This window comes from Xenopus laevis, chromosome 1S (genome assembly GCF_017654675.1).
Source record: "Xenopus laevis strain J_2021 chromosome 1S, Xenopus_laevis_v10.1, whole genome shotgun sequence".
NCBI classification, from domain to species: Eukaryota; Metazoa; Chordata; class Amphibia; order Anura; family Pipidae; genus Xenopus; species Xenopus laevis.
In genome coordinates, this window is record NC_054372.1 from 98,108,185 (window position 1) to 98,133,428 (window position 25,244).

Consider the following 25,244-nt stretch of genomic DNA (forward strand, 5'->3'; position numbering starts at 1 on the left):
AAGGAGTTGGGGAGGCACATAGCATGTAAAATGTTCGCTGGGGTGCCTAATAAGGGCTGTGATTGGTCATTTATTAGCCCCTATGTGGATTGTCAACCTACATTGAGGCTCTGTTTGGCAGTACACCTGGTTTTTATGCAGCCAAAAACTTGGCTCCAAGCCTGGAATTCAAAAAATAAGCACCTGCTTTGAGGCCACTGGGAGCAACATCCAAGGGGTTGGAGAGCAACATATTGCTCATGAGCTACTGGTTGGGGATCACTGCTCTAGAACATCAGGCTCAGGTCATGTAATTCTTCCAGTAACATGGGCAATGACTCAACCTAAAGATGTGCCAACTGATGTGCCAAGTGATCTCGGAGCATCAATAGAATCAATCAAAAGAGTTATCAGAGACTCAGAGAAAAGAGTCCTTTATTGCATGAAGAGAACCATGATTATGCCATTGTTGAGAATGAGGATATCCACCATCAGTCCAGTCCTGTCTTAAAGACCATATATATTCATATACTAAGTAGTCTAAAGGCAAAAAAAGCCTTTAAGCCTTTCTAAACTTTCGGAATTTCAACTCTGCTAGTGCACAGAGCGCAATAGCGCTCTCAAAACCAGTGATGCTGCCCCCCCACACCCGCTCCAGTGCTTGAAATTGTATGCGCCAGGTGTGAGGGGAAGGCTGCCTTAGAATGGCCGCCCCAGGGTGGAAAGGCCCCCCAAAACACCCCTGGTTGTCAGTACACAATTTTGAAATGAAAGCTATATATAAATATCCTACTAGGATACAAAATATTGTAATATATAGAACAATGTAATGGCATGAAATAATTAGTTTCTTTAAAATAACCAATATTTTGCTACTGTATTTCAGTTCACGGGGAGCATTGTGAAGAGGAAACCTTAGTATTTTTGTCTGAGGAGACAGCTCCCTTAAAACTTTTAGGTCACACCTTTCTTTTTAGCTCCGTGTTATGTGACACAATAAGTGACACAGGAATTTTTTTTATAAGGTCTTCATATCCAGCAAAAATATTAAAAAAAAAACAAGTTTCATTTTCAAATATCTAAAACATGGAATGTTACTACCACTATAGTACTATATTTTTTGTAATGTAGATCATACTGAGTAAAGAATTTTAGAATTTCTAATTTTTATGCTGCAATAAACTGAAATCCTTTATCATTAAAATACATTAACACACTTTCCTGGCAAATAATTGCCATTTACAATGAAGATAGAAATACTAACCTGTATAATAGTCCCTTGGCGGGGGTCAATGACCCTAATTATCCTGTCTTTGCAAGAATGTGGCAAGAAGACTACCATCTGTGTTAAATGACATAGAAAGAATCACATCTTTGTGACACTCAATTGTTCTCACAGGACTATAAATAACAGGGTCATCACTGTCAATATTCCATATCATAATCTGCAAAAACAACAATTAACATCATTCAAATTGGTATCATGTACTATAGAAGAGGCAATGTTGATAATGGACTTTTACACAGAATAAAATGCCAGGCAACAAATATTAAACACTTCAGAATTATGATTAAACGGATACACAGGATAAAACTTAAGTCATATAATGTTAACTAACATAATTTGGCAACTGTTAAAGGGCAGATTTATTAAAATACTAAATGATATCCAGAAATTTAATTTGTATCACAGTTGCTAGAAACCCTAAACGCACCTATCAAAAGTTTTGGATTTGGGACACACCCATGACTAAAGTGTGGAAAATATCAATAGCACACAAACTAAAACCCTGGCAAATTTTATTGGGCTGAAGTTGGGGATATATAGATATCTGTACGAAAAGTAAGATAGAATCTGGAATTAAAAGATTCCCTTACCTTTTAGCTCTGTGACATAGTATATAAAGAAATATACCTAAATACATTGCTACATATGTTTTTGCTCTATTTTAATGGTACAGGCATGTGACCTGTTAACAGGAATGCTTGAGACCTGTTGCTTTCTAGATCTTCCCGTAACTTGGATCTTCATACCTTAGGTCTACTCAAAAATCATGTAAACCCAAAAGGCTGGTTTTGCTTCCAATAAGGATTTGATTAAATATATCTTAGTTTAGATCAAGTACAAGGTACTGTTTTATTAAACCGAGAAAAAGGAAATCATTTTTTTTTGGTCAAGTCATAAACTGAAAATTCATGAGTACATTTTTGCAAAGATTTTGTAAGTAAAAGGTAAGTAAGAGAACAATATCTATTTTGTTTCAGAATACTGCATACTAAAACGCAGGCTGCATTCTTGATTGCCCCAGATATGAAAGAAAAAATATGTTGGCATGGGACAGAAAGATTATATCTTATATTTTAAGAATTACCACTTGAATAAATAAGTATGCAGGTCTATGGTAATGAGGACTTGTAAGTTTGCTGTTCATTTAAAGTGCTGCCTTGACTCACTGCAGCAATACAGCTATATAAAAGTGCTATATATACAAGAAATCATATTAGTGACAATCCCAACCCAAACCCTACCCACCCTGGTTAAACATCTCTACATATATACATATATATATATATATATATATATATACATATATATATATATATATATATATATATATATATATATATATATATATATATATATATATATATATATAAAATAAATGAAAATAATATAAATAAAATCTTACAAAATTGTGAACAAATATAAAATGTCTTACTTTGTAATCATAGCCAGTACTGAAAATGATATTACTGGCAGTTGGATGCCATTCAATGAGGCCAACTCTTCTGGTGTGACCGAGCAGCTCTTTACTAGGATTTGTCAAATTTTTATTTAACAAATGCTTTGGAATGTCCCAAATTTTGACCTGTTAGACAAGAATTTGATACATAATTTAAGTAGGAACGTTAAATCCTAAAGATTAATGTTTTTCTGTACTGAATGTTTTGGAACAAAACATTGTCCATTTTTTCATCGGAGGGGCTGACCCCCTTACCAGCCTTGCACTCTTTTGTAACCTGCTGCATACTACTGCTTGAACCTTATGGTAACAGCGTCCCTGTTCTAACTGCTTTGCCCACAAACTATAAATATAATTTCTGAGTAAATCTTAAGTAAAGTGTTTACAGTGACTATGCCTTCTTTAAAGGGGCATTTCACCAAATGCTTTTTCAGTTCAGTTGCTTCAAATACTTTTTTCTAGGTGCTCCTTACTTTTTGTTTTTGAAGCTTTAAGTTTAACCTTTTAGTCTTTAAACCAGTTATCCCCAACCAGTGCCTTGTGAGCAAAAAACTGCAGGGCTGCTGCTCCTCTTCCTGATGTTAGACCATCCCTTGTCAGTTGAGGTAATCAGGCGTAAAGAGAAAAAAAGAGGTGAAAAGGCAATAGGGTAGGAATCCCTGTGCTGTCAATATCAGACTTCAAGAAAAGGATTTATCTATGAGTATACAAATCTCCTTTTTTCTAACATACCTAAGCAGCACAGATACCTGAGGGTCATGTCCCAAAGCTGAAGGTAGGGAGATAAGAGAGATGAGGAAGCAGAATTTGCTGCAGAGTAGAGCACAGTAGTATGGAAGACCAAGGTAGGTACTTTTTTTTTACATTGCCACTTGTAGAACTTTGCAGCCAATAACTGCTTCTGAAAAGAAGACATTGAAACTTTGTGAACGAATGGAGTCTGTTTTGCGAAAATGGTGAGCCCTGTGAAGATAATACTTGACGGCTCTGATGACATAGAGAGTATGTAGGGTCATTTCCTTTGCGTTAGAGGGATTTGGACACAAGGAAGGCAAAACGAGTTCCTGGTTTATGTGGTAATCTGACACAACTTTTGGCAGGAAGTTTGAAGTGCAGAGTACCACTTTGTCCTTGTGGACAACATAGAATGGAGGATGGCAGGAGAGGGCTGCAAGTTCCAAGACCCTTCTAGCCGGGGCGAGGGCCACCAGGAAGGACACCTTAAAGGAGAGCAGTTTGATACTGATTGAATGCATGGGTTAAAGAAGAAGGAAAGCTATGGAGGCATTTTATTGCCAATAGATTAGCTGCAATAATGCAAGCTAGAATGCTTTATTTATTCTGTAGAATGTTTTACCATCCCTGAGTAAACAGCTCTAGAAGCTCTCTGTTTGTTAAGGATAGCAGCTGCCATATTCGCTTGGTGTGACATCACTTCCTGCCTGAGTCTCTCACTGCTTACTCATAGCTCTGGGCTCAGATTACAGCAGGGAGGGCAGAAGGGAGGGGGAGTGGAGCAAACTGAGCATGCTCAAGCCCTAGCCCTGGAGGTTTATGCTGAAAACAGGAAGTCTGATACAGAAGCCCATGTGTACACAATAGAAGGAAAAAATACAGTGTTTCTTTTGACAGGGGACTCAGAGCAGCACTACTTTGAGGGTTTACTGGTTTATTTAGGTGGACCTTTCTGATAAGGCTTACTTTGTTTTAACCTTTCCTTCTCCTTTAAAAGGCCTCTCTTTGTAGAGCTCATAACACCAGGTTGAGGTCCTATTGTGGGAGTGGGGGCAGCAGCAGAAAGGGTGCACATGCTGTGTTGCCTGAAGAAAGGTTCTGTTGTCTTGTAGCTCTGCCAATGGTTTCTGATGGAGGTAGCTAATCCTTTGTTGAAACCATTTTGTAAGGCTGCAAAGAGATGGAATCATGATTCAATTTATTTATGTTGCACCAGCTAAGAAAGGTCCTCCAGACTCTGTAGTATTTCTGGCTTGGAGAAGGGTGTTAGCTACAGAGGGGGACAAACCTTTGCCTGGCAGTCAGGGATAACATCCGAAGGCTGTGGTGCAGGTATGGACCTTGTGTAACAGGTCTGGATCAGGGACAGCCTGAAAGGTTTTGGGGCTTAGTCCACCATTGTAGAGACTGCTTGGTGTCTTGGTGGAGTAGGGTACCATGTCTATGAGGAGGTCATAAGACCCAAAAGATGCATGGAATTCCTTATGGATATTGTTGGAGACTCTATGGCTGAGAAGGCGTGTTGACAAAATTTTGTTATCTTTTCTTGGGTGAGGAATACCTAATGTCTATGAGAGTCAGAAAAGTACTCCCAAAAAAATGATAGACTGGGTAGGATCCAGCCAGTTGGGGATGTTTAGGCAGGAGTTAGCATTTTGAAGTGCAAGATACCTTGAAGGTGCTCAGATGAGGAGATCGCCCAGGTAGGGGATGATGTTTTTGTAGGTGGGGGTATAAAGGAACTGCTTTAGTTATTTCAGGTCTAGGAACAGGTTGGAATAAAGCCCCTGACTGTGTTGAGGTATAGACACTGGGACAATTACCTTTTTGTGGCACATTTCCTGTATGGCTGAGAGGAATGTCTGCTGTTTTGTTGGGTTGGTTGGGATTCTGGATATCAAGAATCTGGGTGGAGGATAATGAAGAAAAGAAGGTTCATAGCCAAGGGTTACTACTCTGTGAACACATTTGTCTGATGTACGTGAAAAGCCATGCCTCTTTAAAGTTGAGATGCCCTCCAACCAGTCATCAAGACTTCAGAAAGACTTTCTGGTGCCATGGAAGCCCTTGGAACTAGGTTTTGTGAAGGATCTGTAGTTCTGAGAGAAGTTTTGAGGAAAATGCTTAGATTCGGACAGGATTCGGCCTGCTTAACCATGGGGTACAAAATTGCTTTTGCCACGCTTGATTTTGTAAATGATGGAGTCGAGTTCACTTCCAAAAAGGGTAGTGTTCATTAAAGGGAGAGCCACCAGGTTCTTTTCGGAGGCTGGGTCTGTGCTCCAGGATTTGAGCCAGAGGGCTCACTTTGCTGCAAAGGCTAGAGCTGAGCGAGATGGACAGTATGTATTACATAGCTAGTGGATGGCATTTTGGCCAGGTGGGCTGGTAGATCAAAATTGTCATTAACAGTTGCTGACATGGCTTTCTGTGTCCAGAGGGTGAGAGTCCTGGACACACATGCTGCAGCTATAACCAGTTTGAATGCCGAGGTAGACAATGTGAAGATGTTCTTATGTAGAATCTCAGTCTTGAAATCCATTGGATCTTTGAAGGAAGACCCATCTTCCAGGGGAATTGTTGTTTGCTTGGCTAGGTGGGATACAGGAGCGTCTACTTTTTGGATTTGGTCCCATTTATCCTTGTGTTGCTGATCGAATGTATATAGGGTGTCTATGTGCTTGTCTCTAGAAAGTTTTCTGTCATGCGTCATTCTTTTTGATAATTTCCTCCACCATTTTGTGAACAGGGAAGTGTAGTTGGATCTTTTTGGAAGTGAAAAAGTTTGTTGAGAGCTTTAAGTTCCATAGCCTCTTCTTGAATTCCTAGTGTAACAAAATATCTGCTAGCAGGGAGTCCACTACCACAGTATGTGACCTTTTTAGTAACCATATCAATCTGTTTGGATTTAGGGTCAGAAATGTTACCATCATACATGGTGGGATCACCTTCTGACACCTCCGCGCAGTGCTCAGGTGTGCTGGGGTTCAGTATGAGTGGACGAATGTTGGTGGGTTGTTGTTTTTGCATCCCTAAGAAAGATGCTTGGAAATCTTTTTATCCAATCGGGCATGATTGTTGTAAAATAATTAACCTGAGTTGATGCTGCATCTGAGGGCTTAGGCTTCTTAGCAGGTGTACTGGGTGTGGCCATGGCTCTTTTACTCTTTTTGGGGTGCTCCAGCTTTTTAAGGGAGTCCCCTGCCTCAGCTTCAGGTGGCTGGTTGGTAGTTGACTCAGTCTCCATGTTGAGGAGATCTATTCCAGGGAGTAGAAATTACAAAAACACTCCCTATGAAAGGAGGTCGGATTGTGCAGCCGAGATCCTGCTAGAAGGATAGTAAGTGCAGCTCTGTACACTGGGTAGTGAGTCAATGTGGGGCTGAACAGATGAGTAATTTGCAGAGTTTGGCAGGTGTAAGGTGAAGGACAGAGTGAGAGTACAGGTTGGTGAGTGGGTTAATTTAAGAGGTGCAGATTGTCTGGATTTGGTCAATAGCGAGGGAAAGGAGCAGGCCTCAGGTTTGTCTGGTGCAAACACCTCCTCAAAGCGTGCCAAAGTTCTGTAGCGCACCAATGTTCTGTAGAACATAACGGCCATTCCTCTCCCACTGGTGCTGCCCAACGCTTTGTACACTCTGTGCCCTGAGGTGTTTGTAAGTCCATTCTGCATCACAAGAGCATGCCGTTGTTATGGTCGGCACCCTTTCAGTGCTAAGGCATGAGTTCCATAATTGTGGGGAGAGACTGAATAGGGTTCTCCCTTCCAAGTGTACTATGGAGAGTGGTAGCGCAAGCGCATACCTTGAATAAAGTACTAATACGGGTCAGTCCTAAACAGACTAGTAACCTAAAAAGGGGGAAATATAGAGAAAGAATAAAAAAACAAGACCTACCTCCATGAAAGCAGGATGACAAAAAACTCACAAGGGATGGGCTAACGTTGGGAAGAGGAGGAACAACCCCGCAGTTTTTTCTTTGTCATCCTGCCTCCTATAGGGAAGCCGGCATTAACCCTTAGGTATCTGTGCTGCCTAGGGACGTTAGAGAAAACTTAATAGCATTAAGTTTATATATTTCTTAACAGCAGAATCTCCAGACCCTACCAGGCATGCTTCCTGAGTATTAAGGTGGCCATACACGGGCCGATAAAAGCTGCCGACAGACCAGACATGTATGGGGCCCTCCGATGGGCTACCCCGATCAGTATCTGGCCGAAAGTCGGGCAGATGTCGATCGGACGGGACTAAAAATCCAGTCGGATTGCGGCCGCATCTGTTCGTTGATGCAGTCCCACGATCCGCCCGTTACCCATGGGCTAGGGCCCACGATCGGATCAGCCCGATATTGCCCACCTCAAGGTGGGCATATCAGGGAAAGATCCGCTCGTTTGGCGACATCACCAAACGAGCGGATCTCTCCGTGTATGGCCACCTTTAGTAAAGTCAACTATGACAAGTAATAGGTGATTAGTTGCTAATTCAACATTTTATTTTGAATATTTTAATTACTTGCCATTTGTAGGAGTAATATTCTGCACAGGGATTTATGATTTACTTACTGTGGCATCTTCAGAACAAGAGGCTATTACATAGTCATTGAAGGGGTTCCACTTGATGTCCAGCACATTCCCTCTATGACCACAAACTTTTGGATGATGAGGATCAAGTTTTCCTGACTGTATATAAAATTAAAACTATTAGTTTAGATATTATAAAATCTCAACAACAAAATTTGTATACTCAAGATTCTGCTTAAAGCTGAAAAGTATCTATGGGCGCAAGCTGGACTTAAATTTGTACTTAAATTCCTTCATCGCTCTTTTATAACACCAGAATGTCTGCATCGAATGACCCCCACCAGGGATGCAAATTGCACAAGGGGCTGTGGCCACCCGGGTTCTTGGATACATATGATTTGGTCATGTCCTAAGCTGGTGATATACTGGATGCAAATTGTTAGCTTTATTTCCAAAGTGATGGTTCTTATAATACAGCTGGACCCAGCTGTGGCATTATTGGGCCTGACAAGAAATTTAGTTGACTCAACAGAAAGCAGAACATTACTCCAACTCCTATTTTATTATGCAAAAAAACAAATAATTTTGAAGTGGAATAGACCCGATGTGTCAACATTAGAAGCCTGGAAGGAACTGGTAAATAAGGCGCTGCCATGCTACAAAGCTGCCTACTTTTCCAGAAGGTGTACTGATAAATTTATTAGCATATGGATGTTGTGGGTGCTCAACTCGGATACAAATAGCCCTCGTGTATTTTAAAAGCTGAGGTTTATGAGTATGATATCTAACTGGTCCTTGATGCTGGTCCGCTCCCTCCCCTACCTCTTTTTTTCTTTACCTCTAATATACCTTTCTCTTCTTTCTTTATTTTTCTGACTTTTATTTTAAATGTATAATTTGCCTATGTGTGAAAAAATTCAATAAAAAGAAGTTTAAAAAAAAAAAAGCTGAAAAGCATATTAATAGAGAGAAATTAGGCCCTTAAGATGTTGTTACACAATAACTACCAGGATCTCACAAACTGTCTAGGCCCAACCATGTTTAAGATTCCAATTTATAGCAGCAATATGTGCAGTATATTTATATGCAATCATTCTTAAATATGAAAGCAAGAAAAGGTTATAGCTAAGATATTCATAATTTTTCAAACAAAAATGCAATCCTCAACCATCACAACATTCTATGAAAACCGATTTCTTGAAATTGAAAAACCATCTGATAACCTTCATCATCATGTGCTAAATGACATCTGCCAGCTTGAAAGTGAAAAGGGCCACATCTGCAGCAATGTTTGCTCATAGTTTGTTCTTACTTGATGTATTATTTACAATACACTTAATTAGAACATGACCAATGCTATGTTACTTCAAACCTTCCTGAATAATATCACTACATGCAGCAATTTCCATGCGGTGTGATTATTTGCATAAAAACAATGCTAAGCTCTTGCAAACTACATCAGTTACTGGTGATTTGTTTGTGAAGCTGCCACAAGATGGCTACATTGGGCTATTTCTATATACATTCACCTAAATCTGACACTAGATGCAATAGATACTGTACATTATATTATGTCTGGAAGCTGGAAGTTCAAGAATATTTAAACATCATCATCATCATATTGTGCATATTTTCATAAAGGAGCATGACAGGCTAAAATGGAAAAACACACTGATACTATAGTACACGTATAGGACTTGGTATCCAGATTGCTCAGGACCTGGGGCTTTCTGGATAATGGCTCTTTCCTTAATTTGAATCTTCATACCTTAAAGCTGGCCATAGACGCAAAGATCCGATCGTACGAATCAACGTACGATCGGACTTTCCCATCTCCCGACCCTCCACTAACCATTCAGATCAAAGTCTTTACCATTCCGATCAAATAAGAACAGATCACCCAATGTTCTGCCCCTGACAGCAATCGTACGATACTTATGTCTGACAAAGCTAGTGACAGTCTCCCACTGAAAATCGTACGATCGGCAATACACGCAGAGATATTATCGGCAGGCGACAGAAATTTTCTAACCTGTCCAATTGACCAAACGACCGATCTCCGATGGACGAAAAATGTCGGGACTCTCCACACATGGTCCGAAAATCGTACGAATCCACGATTCGTACGATCGGATCTTTGCGTCTATGGCCAGCTTTAGTCTACTAGAAATGATGATGGTTAATAATTTTGTACTTTAGCTGACACAATCATGTGTCAGCTAGCATTTCCATATGGACAGATTAGTCTGACATCTTGGTTAAAAGCTTTCCTTTGTGGTCCAATATTTGACCATACCCCAACTCAAGTTCATTACAGGTTTAAAGCTACAAATTCTGTTATAATATTTGCCTATAGTTCCCAGAGCATATGAAAGAAAAAATGGTACCTGTTGTATAGGTATAACAAGAAATGCTCCACCACCAGCACATTCTGTCACTACAGCAATGAAGATTGGATTAACAGCACAGAAATGGTTGTCTTGTACACTTCTTGTGATAGGCACGCAGTCATAACAGCTCTCCTTGTTTGCAGGCTTACCAAAAACATGGCGGTACTTCGAACATCGATATTGTGGCTGCCATGACATCTATTGAAATATAGCACAAAAAATTCTGATTAGACAAACATAAAACCTGCTTATAATGATCGTATTAAAACTCAATAACAGTGTGGTTTCATTACATAAATGTACATGAGGTTTAGAAGCCGTAAGTCCCATCAAACTTTTATTTTCTATAATTAAGCCTAGTCAAAATTCCTCAATATTTTCTATTTATTTAGAAATATTTTACTAAGTGAAACGTGACACGAGAACAAAACAGGCTACCTCAATTTAAAGCCTCAATATTTTATAGATGCATGCCCTACAATTGATCTACTGTGTACATTTCTGCAAATTTCTTAAAGGGGACCTGTCACCAAAAGAAATAATTCCAAATTCTTATCAATTGTGTTTGTTAAGCAAAATAAACTTTACTTACACTATATAAATGTGGGAATGTGGGGAGTGTAGCAACATGTAGGAAATGCAGAATGGAAAGTGAAAGTAATTGCTTGCTCCGCCTCTCTGCCTACGGCATAGAGGAGGGCCAGGCAATATGTGATTGACAGCTGAAATCTTTAAATGCATTTATGACAAGTATGGATGTTTTACTGAAAAAAAGAAATTGGGTTTTGTGTCTAATTTGAAAAGGACTTTTATTATACACATTTTTATGTCTGGGTGACAGGTCCACTTTAAAAGGATAGTTCACCGTTATTTACCCTTTAATAAGTTATATAATGTCCTACAACTTTTCAATTGGTATTTCTCATTTTCTAATGATGTGCCTCTTTTGCTTCATTCTACCTTTCAAATGGGTGTTGCTGACCCTAGCAGCCAAACACCTATTGCTTGCTGAGGCTAGAATTGTATTGTTGTTATCATTACGGTACTTGTTACTACTTATCTTTCTATCTAGACTTTATCCTATTCATATACCAGTCGTACATTCAAACCCTGTTCCCAGTGCGAATTTGTGCCTTCGCCACCAATCCAGGCCTGTGTATATTTATATAACCCTATTTTCTTTCCCATAGTTTCATCAAGTGCTGGCCAAGAATACAAAAACTACTAAATTGCTATATACTGTATAATCCTGCTTGATGCTGATTACTAGAGATGTAGCGAACGTCGGAAAAAAAGTTCGCGAACATATTCGCGAACTTGCGTCAAAAATGCGAACGGTTCGCGAACGTCGCAAACCCCATAGACTTCAATGGGAAGGCGAATTTTAAAAGCTAGAAAAGACATTTCTGGCCAGAAAAATGATTTTAAAGTTGTTTAAAGGGTGCAACGACCTGGACAGTGCCATGCCAGAGGGGGATCAAGGGCAAAAATGTTTCTAAAAAATCCATTGTTGACACAGCGCTGCGTTTTGTGCTGTAAAGGGCAGAAATCACACTACATTTCTAAACCTGTGTAATAAAATGCTTTAAAACGTCCGGCATCTACATGCCAATCAAGTCGTGTAAAAGTTACAGCCTGTTCACACGCAAAGACGAAACGCGGTGCTTACTGCAACGCAAAAAGACGCAAAGAGCTTTAATGAATGATACCGTCAAGTGAGCAAATAATAGTTTTTAATTACTAGTTGCTTGTCACCTCCAGGATGTTCGTCCTGTTGGTGGCAATATTTCTGCAGTGGTGTGTTTAGCAGTCACCGTGCTTGTGCGCACGTGCACGGTCAGGCAGAGGTAATTCAATGTACAGTGAAGTGAACCAAAAAACACTGATTCTGCAGTGTGGGCCCAGTTTTGGTCTACTTTATTGATCACCTGCGGTGACCATAAAAGATGCGATTTTGCCACTGTTGCAGAACCCTGAAAAATTAGGCATGTGTACTTTCCTGAAAAATTATGTTTTTTTTGTCGCAGCCACTGAACCAGAAGTCCAGAAACAATATGCCATATAAATGCTGAAAATATAATTTTTTTTTTGTGGCAGCCACTGCAGCACAGAGGCCAGAAAAAATATGCCATATAAATGCAAACAATATTAATTTTTTTTGTCGCAGCCACTGCAGCACAGAGGCCAGAAAAAATATGCCATATAAATGCAAACAATATAAAAAATTTTTTGTCGCAGCCACTGCAGCACAGAGGCCAGGAAAAATATGCCATATAAATGCTAACAATATAAAAAATTTTTGTCGCAGACACTGAAGCACAGAGGCCAGAAAAAATATGCCATATAAATGCTGAAAATATTCAATTTTTTTGGTCGCAGCCACTGAAGCACAGAGGCCAGAAAAAATATGCCATATAAATGCAAACAATATTAATTTTTTTTTGTCACAGCCACTGCAGCACAGAGGCCAGGAAAAATATGCCATATAAATGCTAACAATATAAATTTTTTTTGTCGCAGACACTGAAGCACAGAGGCCAGAAAAAATATGCCATATAAATGCTGAAAATATTCAATTTTTTTGGTCGCAGCCACTGAAGCACAGAGGCCAGAAAAAATATGCCATATAAATGCTGAAAATATTCTGTTTTTTTTGGTCGCAGCCACTGAAGCACAGAGGCCAGAAAAACTCAGGATTTACCTGGATTCAAATTAAACCAGTAGGGTTTGCACCCTAGTTTGTAACGGTGGTGGAGGGAGGAGGACGCTAAAGGACAGCTGTATGTGGAGTCATGAGGCGTGCAGAGAAGGACAGCTGCATGGGGAGTCAGAATCAGAAACTCAGAACAAGTCTTCCGGCGTGCAGTAACCCTCCGAGATCCACCCCTCATTCATTTTAATAAAGGTCAGGTAATCCACACTTTTGTGACCTAGGCGAGTTCTCTTCTCAGTTACAATCCCTCCTGCTGCACTGAAGGTCCTTTCTGAGAGGACACTTGAGGCGGGGCAAGACAAGAGGTTCATGGCAAATTGTGACAGCTCTGGCCACAGATCAAGCCTGCGCACCCAGTAGTCCAGGGGTTCATCGCTCCTCAGAGTGTCGATATCTGCAGTTAATGCCAGGTAGTCCACTACCTGCCGGTCGAGGCGTTCTTTGAGGGTGGATCCCGAAGGGTTCTGCCGCTGCCTTGGGCTGAAAAACATTTGCATGTCTGACGTTACAGAGTGGCCAAAGTGCTTTGTCCTTGCAGGTGCGCTCGTGGCAGGATTACTGGCACCTCTGCCCCTGGAATGTTGATGAGTTCCTGAAGTGACATCACCCTTAAAAGCATTGTACAACATGTTTTGCAGGCTGGTTTGTAAATGCAGCATCCTTTCAGACTTGTGGTATGTTGGTAACATTTCTGCCACTTTATGCTTGTACCGAGGGTCTAGTAGAGTCGCGACCCAGTACAGGTCCTTCTCCTTAAGCCTCTTGATACGGGGGTCCTTCAACAGGCATGACAGCATGAAAGACCCCATTCTCACAAGGTTGGATGCAGAGGTATCCATCTCCGCTTCCTCGTTATCAAGGACTGCATCATCCACGGTCTCCTCCCCCCAGCCACGTACAAGACCAGGGGTCCCCAAAAGGTCACCACTAACTCCCTGGGAAGCCTGCTCCTGTTGGTCCTCCTCCTCCACAAAGCCACCTTCCTCCTCTGACTCCACTTCTGACACCTCTCCCTGCGTTGCAGCAGGTGCCTGGGTTCGTTCTGGTGATTCCGACCAGAAATCGTGCGCTTCCTGCTCCTCGTCACGCTGGTCTACAGCCTCATCTGTCACTCGTCGCACGGCACGCTCCAGGAAGAAAGCAAAGGGTATTAGGTCGCTGATGGTGCCTTCGGTGCGACTGACCATATTTGTAACCTCTTCAAAAGGGCGCATGAGCCTGCAGGCATCGCGCATAAGCACCCAGTAACGGGGGAAAAAAATCCCCAGCTCTGCAGATCCAGTCCTACCACCCAGTTCAAACAGGTATTCGTTGACGGCTCTTTGTTGTTGCAGCAGACGTTCCAACATGAGGAGCGTTGAATTCCAGCGAGTCTGGCTGTCGCAAATCAAACGCCTGACTGGCATGTTGTACCGCTGCTGAATGTCAGCAAGGCGTGCCATGGCTGTATAGGAACGTCTGAAATGGGCCGACACCTTCCTGGACTGCCTGAGAACGTCCTGGAATCCTGGGTACTTTGAGACAAAACGTTGTACTATTAAATTCAGAACATGTGCCATGCAGGGCACATGTGTTAAATTGCCCAGTCTCAGTGCTGCCAACAGATTGCTTCCATTGTCACACACCACTTTTCCGATCTTCAGTTGGTGTGGGGTCAGCCACCGATCGGCCTGTGACTGCAGAGATGACAGGAGTACAGATCCGGTATGGTTTTTGCTTTCCAGGCACGTCATCCCCAAGACAGCATGACAACGGCGTACCTGGCACGTCGAATAGCCTAGGGGGAGCTGGGGGTGCACAGGTGTGGAGGAGGAGGACCCAGCAGCAGAGGACGAAGAAGAGGAAGAAGACGAGGTAGAGAGCGAAGGAGGAGTAGAGGTGGTGGCAGAACCGCGTGCAATCCGTGGCGGTGACACCAACTCCACTGTCGTTGTTGAGCCACACATTTCCTGCTTCCCAGCCATGACCAAGTTCACCCAGTGGGCAGTGTAGGTGACATACCTGCCCTGACCATGCTTGGAGGACCATGCGTCAGTAGTCATATGGACCTTTGGCCCAACACTAAGTGACAGAGATGCGGTGACTTGGCTCTGCACATGGTGGTACAGGTGTGGTATTCCCTTTTTTGAAAAAAAATTGCGGCTGGGTACCTTCCACTGCGGTGTCCCAATTGCTACAAATTTGCGGAAGGCCTCAGAGTCCACCAGCTGGTATGGTAAAAGCTGGCGGGCTAAGAGTGCAGACAAGCCAGCGGTCAGACGCCGGGCAAGGGGGTGACTCGCAGACATTGGCTTCTTACGCTCAAACATGGCCCTCACAGAAACTTGGCTGGGGGCAGATGACTGGGAATGGGAACTGGTGGTCAAGGTGGAAGGCGGAGTGGAGGGGGGTTCAGACGGGTCAAGGACAGCAGAGGTAGAGCAGTAAGATGCTGGACCAGAAGGAGGGTGGCTTTTAGTTTGCCTGTTGCCTTTGAGGTGTTGCTCCCAAAGTGCTTTGTGCTTGCCGTTCATGTGCCTTCGCATAGAAGTTGTACCTATGTGGCTGTTGGGCTTCCCAAGACTCAGTTTCTGACTGCACTCATTGCAAATTACAACGCTTTTGTCAGAGGCACACACATTAAAAAAATCCCACACTGCTGACCTTTTTGAAGCTGGCAATCTGGCGGTAACAGTAGAAGTTGGCGGCGTTGGCGGCAATGGCGGGTGCGTTGGCCGGCTGACCACAGGTGCCGATACATGTTGTTGCCCTACTGTTCCCTGCGAGCTGTCCTCCCTGCTTCTTCTAAGTCTTATTCTCCTCCTGCCTCTCTGACTCTCCGTCTCTCCATCTGAACTATCCTCCTCTTGCTCTCTTCTACTGGGCACCCACAAAACATCAATCTCCTCATCATCATTCTCCTCAGATGCATCAATTTCTTCTAACAGCTCACAGAAGGAAGCAGCAGCGGGGACCTCCTCGTCATCACTCATTATGTCCATCTCTGTTGTGTTCTCTGCCAGAATTAAATCTGGTGTAACGTCCTCATCTCCTTCATCTTCTTCTGCCAATAATGGTTGCGCATCACTCAGTTCAAGAAACTCATGTGAAAATAACTCCTCTGACTCCAGTGAAGAAGGGGCGCCGGTGGTGGAGGAAGTGTTACGTGGGGTGCCCATAGCAGTGGAGGATGAGGATCTTGTGGTAAAGTTAGAAACGGTAGAGGATGGGGTGTGCTGTGTAAGCCAGTCAACTACCTCTTCAGCATTTTGGGAGTTCAGGGTCATTGCCTTTTTAAAACTGGGCAATTTCCTAGGGCCACAGGATAGCATAGCAGCACGGCCCCTAGTGCCTCTGCGTGGCGGCCTGCCTTTGCCTGGCATTATTTTTAAAACAAAAACAACAACAACTCAGGTGGTGTTTCTGGAGACGGTATTATTATTGATATTTAGACAGAATGTGAAAAAGCTCACACAGCTAAGTGGCAGTGGTTTGAAAATGAAGAACACACTGGGCAAATAATGCCTACAAGGTCAACGTATACACTACAGCAGTGGTGGATACGGAATATATTATTGCTGCTTGAAAAACGTCACTCAGGTGGTGTTTCTGGAGACGGTATTATTATTGATATTTAGACAGAATGTGAACAAGCTCACACAGCTAGATGGCAGTGGTTTGAAAATGAAGAACACACTGGGCAAATAATGCCTACAAGGTCAACGTATACACTACAGCAGTGGTGGATACGGAATATATTATTGCTGCTTGAAAAACGTCACTCAGGTGGTGTTTCTGGAGACGGTATTATTATTGATATTTAGACAGAATGTGAAAAAGCTCACACAGCTAAGTGGCAGTGGTTTGAAAATGAAGAACACACTGGGCAAATAATGCCTGCAAGGTCAACGTATACACTACAGCAGTGGTCGATACGGAATATATTATTGCTGCTTGAAAAACGTCACTCAGGTGGTGTTTCTGGAGACGGTATTATTATTGATATTTAGACAGAATGTGAAAAAGCTCACACAGCTATATGGCCACTGGGCAAATAATGCCTGCAAGTGCACTACTATTGGTGCACTACTATGAAGAACAGCAAACAGCACTGGACACCTTAAAGAACAGTAAGATAAGTAAAATAAAAAAAAAATTATATGTATATTAAAAAAAAAAAATATTCTCGGGTTGGTGCTGCTGAACTACTAGGAGCAGCACAGTAGCACACCAGTCCCACTCCCCAACACTGCTAGACTAATAGCACTTGGCTGTTAAAGTAGCAAAGTAAAACAACAAAAAAGAAAATAAAAGCAGTCCTTACAAGGACTATTGGGTTATTACAGCAGTCAGCAGATGAGATCAGAAGAGATCAGTGCCCACAGCAGGCAGCTACATACAGAGCACTGCAGTAGAAGGTAGATTACTAGCCAGCAAAGCTACCCTAAAATGTCCCTCAAATCCCTGCAGACTTCTGTCCCTCCAATACAGAGCAGTATCAAGTAGATTACTAGCCAGCAAACTTACTATCAACTGTCCCTCAAAGAAATCAGTGAAATCAGTAACAGCTCTCTCCCTACACTAGCTCTTGCAAGCACACACAGGCAGAATGAAAAAACGCTGCAGGGCTTCAGTTTATATATGGAAGGGGAGTGGTCCAGGGGGTGTGGGGGTGGTCCAGGAGGGAGAGCTTCCTGATTGGCTGCCATGTATCTGCTGGTCTGGGGTGAGAGGTCAAAAAAAAGCGCCAGGTAAGGCGAACCCAAAATGGCGAACATCGCGCGACGTTCGCGAACATTCGGCGAGCGCGAAGAGCCGATGTTCGCGCGAACAAGTTCGCCGGCGAACAGTCCGCGACATCCCTACTGATTACTACAGTTTGGAGCAAACAAGATTTTTAAAGTCAGTTCAGAATTTATTGTTCAGTATGGTTTCAAAAGAACTAAATAGAAGGTCAGAGGTAAAATATTTTCTTTACATTTTGCTTAAACATTTACGATACTAGTAATATTGCCCATTAAATATTTTACAGCTGTACTTGCAAAGTACTGTACAAGAGCATTTATTATGGCAACAGCAGTATAACTCTGTGCAATCTGATTCTTTGATGGTTATCAGAAGATAAGAGAGACTTGACCACCCAAATATTTATATGTCCTTCCTTCTTACAATGGTCTCTACAAATTTCTATTTTATTGTAATATGCTCACAACATTGAAGAGATCAGAGAGCAGCAGCCTATATAAAGCTTATTTAGGAACACGGGAAAATCTGTACAAGGGCAGTAGCTCATAGCAGCCAGTCATCAAGAATCTTTTCTCAGCCAGCTGCAGGTAGAAGGCAAACATCTGATTAGTTGTTTTAGGTTACTGCCAAGGCGCAAACCTGCCCAGTGTTTATAAATGAGCCACACTAGTGCTGGGAACTTACTCAGTGGTATAATCAAGTCTTCATTTATCAGTCCTGAAGTTATAAATGGTCAGCAGAAAGATAAAGATTGTTTTAACTGGATTAGCACACAAGATGTAAGGAAATGTTCGATGGTGTCATAGGTAGGTATCAGGTGGTTTTAATTATTTTAAGGTTTGGAACCATTTTTATGACTTTTTGTGAGTAGCAGACACCATGTTGAGCCATTTTGGTTTGTTGGTATCAGACCTGTGCATCAAGGCATAGCTGGGAATTCCACTAGCTGCCTATCTAGTATTTTTCATGCTGAGCCTCTGTAGTTGTTACAAGATATTGTGGTTACACTTGAACTGCTGCCTTCTCAATCCTATTTTTTTGTGGCTGGTGAGACTAGTATTTAGAGACTGACTGAAATGTATATATAAGCAGTTTTTACTTTTGTTTGTATTTTCAATATTTGTTTTGCCCATTTGAAACTGAGAATTTCATTATTACGAAGTTTCTCATTCCTGGATGTCATTGCTAGATAGGCAAAGAATAACAACCTAAATGTGAAGCGTGAGTATGAAAGAAAGTGAGGGAGGCACAGCAATGATACATATAATAAAAAGTGGGAACACAATGGCCTATTATGTACATGTAGAATTTAGGCAGCAATCTCTGGTATCAAACAGGTGTGGCAACATTACAATGCCATTGAGTGGAATACCTGACTCTCACATACAAATGGGCCTTGGTGTGTTATTTTCAGAAGATGACCTACTCTATGTTTATCTCTATGTGTTTCTTCATACAAGCAGTTAAAGTGGCATATATTCAGATAAACAAAATTTTTTTCACATATGCTTTTACTTGAGTAATGGCTTCTGTTGTTCCATCCTCCCATTCATGCCAGTGTTTTGCATTACTCTCTAATAACTACAGCGGTGTAAGTGGTGGTAGCATAGTGCTTGGGTCTGCTTTTCATCAGAAGGGAATGGAACAGAAAAGGGAATAAATGGTGGAAACTGTCATGTCTCCATCATAAGCCTTTACCATCTTATTATTCTTTTATTACTCATTTGCTGTGAACGTGCTCTGGTGGCCATTTCTGGTATCTATCCAGCACCACCATAAGGCCATTTATAGCATTGCATTTGAACTTGTCTGGCTACCACAGTTCCACCACAGTGCTTTGTGGGAGATCAGACTCCATTTTGTAGCCCATGGTGTGGAGGTGTCAGGGAGCCGGGAGCTCCCTCCAGGGAGGTAGTCAGGATCAAGGAGGAAGCCCTCTTGAGGGTGCAAGGTCGTGGTATCCAAAGGGTTAAGCAAAATACAAGGTCAAAGTCCAGGCAAGAGTTCAATGGCAGGCAGATCAGGATCAGATAACAAGAGTCCAGGCAAGGCGCCATAGTGACGTCACTGGCGTCCTTACGCCGGCGTGTTTGCGCCGGCGTGTTTGCGCATGCGTCGGCGTTGCGGCGTTGGCGTCCCAGCGCCCACGTGGGCCGACTGGGCGCCCCCATCTTGGATTCTTCACCGCCGGGAGCGGACGTGTCCCTTCATGCTCCCGGCGGCCTTGACAGTACCCCCCCTCACGGGGGGCCTCAGGACCACCAGGACTTGGCTTCTGTGGAAACTTGGAATGGAAATCCCTAACCAGACGAGGAGCATGAACATCAGAGTGTCCTTCCCAGGAGCATTCTTCAGGGCCAAAGCCCTTCCACTTGATGAGATATTGAAGAGAGCCCCTGGAGATTCTGGAGTCAAGGATCCTTTCCACCTCATATTCTTGTTGACCCTCCACAGAGATAGTAGGAGGGTGAGACTGGCCCATAGAAAAGCGGTTGGAAGTAGCGGGTTTCACCAAGGAGACATGAAACACGTTGGGAATTCGCATCTCAGGGGGAAGCTGAAGTCTGACAGCCACAGGATTGATCACTTCTGAGATGGAGAATGGACCCACAAACTTTGGACCCAATTTAGGAGATGGCACCTTCAATCGAATGTTCCTGGAAGACAACCAGACTTTATCACCAACCTTGTAGGGAGGAGAGGGTCTACGTCTTCGATCAGCGAAGGTCTTGTGCACAAGAGCACTTTTCTCCAAATTAGACTTGGTTGCAGCCCAAATAGCGGACATATGGGCCGCATGGTCATCAGCGGCTGGGACATCAGACAAAACAAAGTCTTGCGGAAAGGCTTGAGGATGTTGGCCTTACACAGACATGAATGGAGATCTTCCAGTGGATGAATGACTGGCGTTGTTATGGGCAAATTCCGTCCACGGGAGAAGGTCAGACCAATCATCTTGGCATAAGGAGACATGATTCCTCAGGAATTGTTCTAACGCTTGATTCACCCGTTCAGCTGCCCCATTAGTTTGGGGGTGATAGGCAGAAGAGAACTGGAGAGCAATACCCAAATCCTTGCATAAGGAACGCCAAAACTTAGCTGTGAACTGGGAACCTCTGTCAGAGACTATCTCCGCTGGGAATCCATGCAGACGGAAAATGAATTGAATGAACAATTGAGACAATTCCACCGCAGATGGAAGCTTCCGTAACGGAATGAAGTAGGCCATCTTGCTAAAGCGATCAATGACAACCCAGATGACAGTGTTCCCACTGGAGGGAGGAAGTTCGACTATGAAGTCCATTGCCAAATGAGTCCATGGACGAGAGGGTAATGGCTGTAGTAACCCGCTAGGGCGAGAATGGCTAGGCTTGGAAGTGGCACAAACAGTACAAGCAGCAACAAAGTCTTTGACATCTTTACGAATAGTCGGCCACCAGACTAGACGCCGTAATAGTTCAAGAGTCTTAGCAGGACCAGGATGTCCAGCTTGCTTGGAGCTATGAGTCTGTTGCAGGATAGGCAGACGAAGTTCAGGAGGTACAAATGCCATTCCGATGGGGGTATCAGGAGGGGCAGAAGATTGACCGGCCAGGATTTGATCAGCAAATTGAGGGTACAAAGAAGCGATGATCTTGACAGGAGGGATAATTGGCTCTTGTCTTTCAGGAGAACGATCCACCGGAGTGAAACTTCGGGACAGAGCATTGGCTTTCCGATTCTTGGAGCCTGGGCGATAAGTCAAGACAAGTTAAATCGAGAGAAGAAGAGAGCCCACCTTGCTTGTCTGGGATTCAGCCTCTTGAGAGATTGAATGAACTCAAGATTCTTATGATCTGTGTAGATCGTGACTGGAATCAAGGAACCTTCAAGGAGGTGACGCCACTCTTCTAAGGCAAGCTTGACGGCCAAGAGTTCTCGATTCCCTACGTCATAATTTTGTTCGGCAGGAGAGAACTTCTTAGAGAAATACGCACATGGGTGCAACTTTCCATCAGAGGAATGTCTTTGGGACAGGATAGCTCCAGCTCCAACTTCAGAAGCATCCACCTCGATGAAGAAAGGTGACTCCGGATCAGGATGGCGGAGAACCGAAGCAGAAGTGAAGGCATCCTTCAAGGATTGAAAAGCTTCAATAGCAGATGGGGGCCATGAGCTGGGTTTACCCCCTTTTTGGATGAGGGCCAGGATAGGTGCAATACGGGAAGAGAACCCCTTAATGAATTGCCGGTAGTAATTGGCAAAACCAATGAATCTCTGGATTGCCTTGGTGCTCAGCGGTAGAGGCCACTCTTGGATAGCAGACACTTTCACAGGATCCATCTCGAAACCCTCTGGGGAGATGATATAGCCCAGGAAAGGAATCTTGGACACTTCAAACACGCATTTCTCCAACTTGGCAAAGAGGGAGTTCTTCCTCAAACGAGAGAGTACTTCCTTCACCTGGGAGCGATGGCTTGCTAGGTCCTTGGAGAAAATCAGGATGTCATCAAGGTACACGACCACAAACTTTCCCAAGAGATCCCGGAAAATGTCATTCACAAATTCTTGGAAGACAGCGGGGGCATTGCAGAGACCAAAGGGCATCACGAGGTATTCATAGTGCCCATCACGAGTGTTGAATGCTGTCTTCCATTCGTCACCCTCGCGGATGCGGACGAGATTATACGCCCCACGGAGATCCAACTTAGTGAAGATTTTAGCCCCCTTCAGTTGGTCGAAAAGTTCTGCAATCAGAGGCAATGGATACCGGTTCTTAACTGTGATTTTATTAAGTCCCCGGTAGTCAATACAAGGACGTAGGCCTCCATCCTTCTTCTCTACGAAGAAGAATCCAGCCCCTGCAGGAGAAGTAGAAGGGCGAATAAACCCCCGCTGGAGATTTTCTTGGATATATTCCTTCATGGCAGAGGTCTCGCCTGGGGAGAGAGGATAAGTGCGACCTCTAGGAGGCATGTTTCCAGGCAGGAGATCAACTGGACAATCGTAGAGACGATGAGGAGGGAGAAATTCTGCAGACTTTTTACAGAAGACATCCGAGAATTCCTTGTAAAAGGAGGGAAGCGTCTTCAAATCAGATGTAGAAATATTCACCCTCTGGATGGGTTCAGCAGGAAGGCAGTGCTGTTGGCAGTATGGACTCCAACGGGAAACCTGCCCCGAGGACCAATCAATGACAGGGTTATGCAGGCGTAACCAGGGAAGCCCCAAGACGACTGGGACAGGAAATAATCAGGAACGATAACTTTTCATTATGTAAAGTCCCAACCTGCACAGGCAATTCCCCAGTCGTCATAGAGATAAACTCGGATTCAAGGGGTCGGTCATCAATAGCGGTTACTCGAAGTGGAGGAGTCAATGGAAACAAGGGAACATTCATATGCTTGGCAAAGAGAGCGTCCATGAAATTTCCGGCAGCTCCAGAGTCAATAAAAGCTGAGCCAACAATGGTCTTAGTGGACAGACGGATCTGTAAAGGCAGAAGAAACCTGTGAGAGTTCTCTTGTGACTTGGGAGTAACGCCCCCTACATGAGTCTTTCCAAGGTTACCTTGAAGAGAGGAACTCTGAGGCTTCACAGGACAGGAGTTGGCAAAGTGAGATTGACCCCCACAGTAGAGACAAAGTCCAGCCGTACGTCTCCGGAGTTTCTCCTGTTCAGAGAGACGAGCTCTTCCGACTTGCATAGGTTCCTCCGGAGGAATAACAGAAGGCTGCTGGGGTGTAGGAGGTAATAGAGGTCTTTGAAAGCGAGGAGCCAACATGGGTTGAAATTTCTTGACTCCGTCCCTATCAGCTTGATGTTCTCTCTGACGGGTGTCCACCTTGACAGACAAAGCAATGAGGTCTTCAACCTGCGTGGGTAATTCACGGGAGACCAGGTCATCTTTGAGGCGGATAGAGAGACCATTGTAGAAGGCAGCATGATAGGCATCATTGTTCCAACAAGTCTCTGCAGCGAGAGTACGGAATTCAATGGCATATTCTGCAACACTGCGATTTCCTTGGCGGATCTGGAACAGACGAGAAGCAGCGGTCGCCACCCGACCGGGAGCATCGAACACAGTCCGGAATTCTTGAAGGAAGGCTTTGGAATCATCAATTAAAGGAGACTCCTTCTCCCAGTGCGGAGATGCCCATTCGAGCGCTTTCCCTGCCAGACGAGTGATCACGAAACCAACCTTTGCTCGCTCAGAGTTAAATTCTGCAGGTTGCAGGGCGAACCGAATCTGGCACTGATTCACAAAACCACGACAGGCTTGAGGGTCGCCACTGTAGAGAGGCGGTGCAGGAATACGTGGACCAGAAGTGGAGGACTGTGTAGCCATGTCGGCAGCAACTAGCGTGTGCGTTGTCGGCGTTGGAGTAGTCGGCGTCAGCATAGATAACTTTTCCAAAATCGCCTCCAGTGTGCGTCCGACATAATTTTGCCGAGCTTCGTACGCCTCCATGCGAGTATGCAGACCTCGAAAGGCCCTGCCGAAATCTGGCTGAGCTTCCTCAGTGGGATCCATGGCCCAAGAATAATGTCAGGGAGCCGGGAGCTCCCTCCAGGGAGGTAGTCAGGATCAAGGAGGAAGCCCTCTTGAGGGTGCAAGGTCGTGGTATCCAAAGGGTTAAGCAAAATACAAGGTCAAAGTCCAGGCAAGAGTTCAATGGCAGGCAGATCAGGATCAGATAACAAGAGTCCAGGCAAGGGGTTAAAACCAAGGCAGGAGCAGGAATCAGGATAACAGGATAATAGGATAACAGGATAACCCAGGTTCAGGGTAGCAGAACCTATTCTTGGGCGCCCTTCTGGTGTCCTTGGCGCCCTTTTATAGTTGAAGTTGCCGCCATAGTGACGTCACTGGCGTCCTTACGCCGGCGTGCTTGCGGCGTTGGCGTCCCAGCGCCCACGTGGGCCGACTGGGCGCCGCCATCTTGGATTCTTCGCCGCCGGGAGCGGACGTGTCCCTTCATGCTCCCGGCGGCCTTGACAGGAGGAAGCACATCATCTCCTGTTCTCTTCCCAATGGGAGCATTGCTGGTAAGTAGGACTTAAATCTGCATTAAGTCTCTTTTACAGCTGCCAGCTCCTCAGAAACATTGTTGTTTACATGTTTGCATATGTGTATGTTGCAGTTACATGTAATTGCATTTTATTCTGTTCATATTACAGTTTTACCTCTCTTCTCCTATAATCCAGTAAATTATACAGACTTCAACTCTCAGTCTCTTTTATTGGAGTGTGGGGAGGTTTAGCTGCATATTGAACTACACACTGGCTTCAGGGTAATATGTAGAAAGGACCGGACAGAAACAGTACAAGATAACTGCTGCTGGATGTGTGCAATCCAGGCAGGTGTGCACCCGAGCTCTCTACGCCAGGTCGGGTTGGTCATCTTTCCTGCCTCACTCTCTAAGCAGGTGCCCATGACCAGACTCAGCAGTGCACAT

General features: G+C 43.8%; 1 protein-coding gene across 3 annotated transcripts in view; it reads right to left on the bottom strand.

Annotated features, from left to right (window-relative positions):
• Positions 1 to 203: 203 nt before the first annotated feature.
• Positions 204 to 25,244, bottom strand: part of LOC121399392 (coronin-2A-like) — a 76,176-nt gene continuing 51,135 nt past the window's right edge. For all 3 annotated transcript variants that reach the window (XM_041579976.1, XM_041579975.1, XM_041579977.1), the window contains exons 2-5: positions 10,365 to 10,565; positions 8,020 to 8,136; positions 2,700 to 2,849; positions 204 to 1,424 (exon numbers count right to left, since the gene is read on the bottom strand). In XM_041579976.1, coding sequence (XP_041435910.1) covers positions 1,278 to 1,424; positions 2,700 to 2,849; positions 8,020 to 8,136; positions 10,365 to 10,565 — 615 coding nt within the window. In that variant the 3' untranslated portion in view covers positions 204 to 1,277. The remainder of the gene's footprint in view (positions 1,425 to 2,699; positions 2,850 to 8,019; positions 8,137 to 10,364; positions 10,566 to 25,244) is intronic.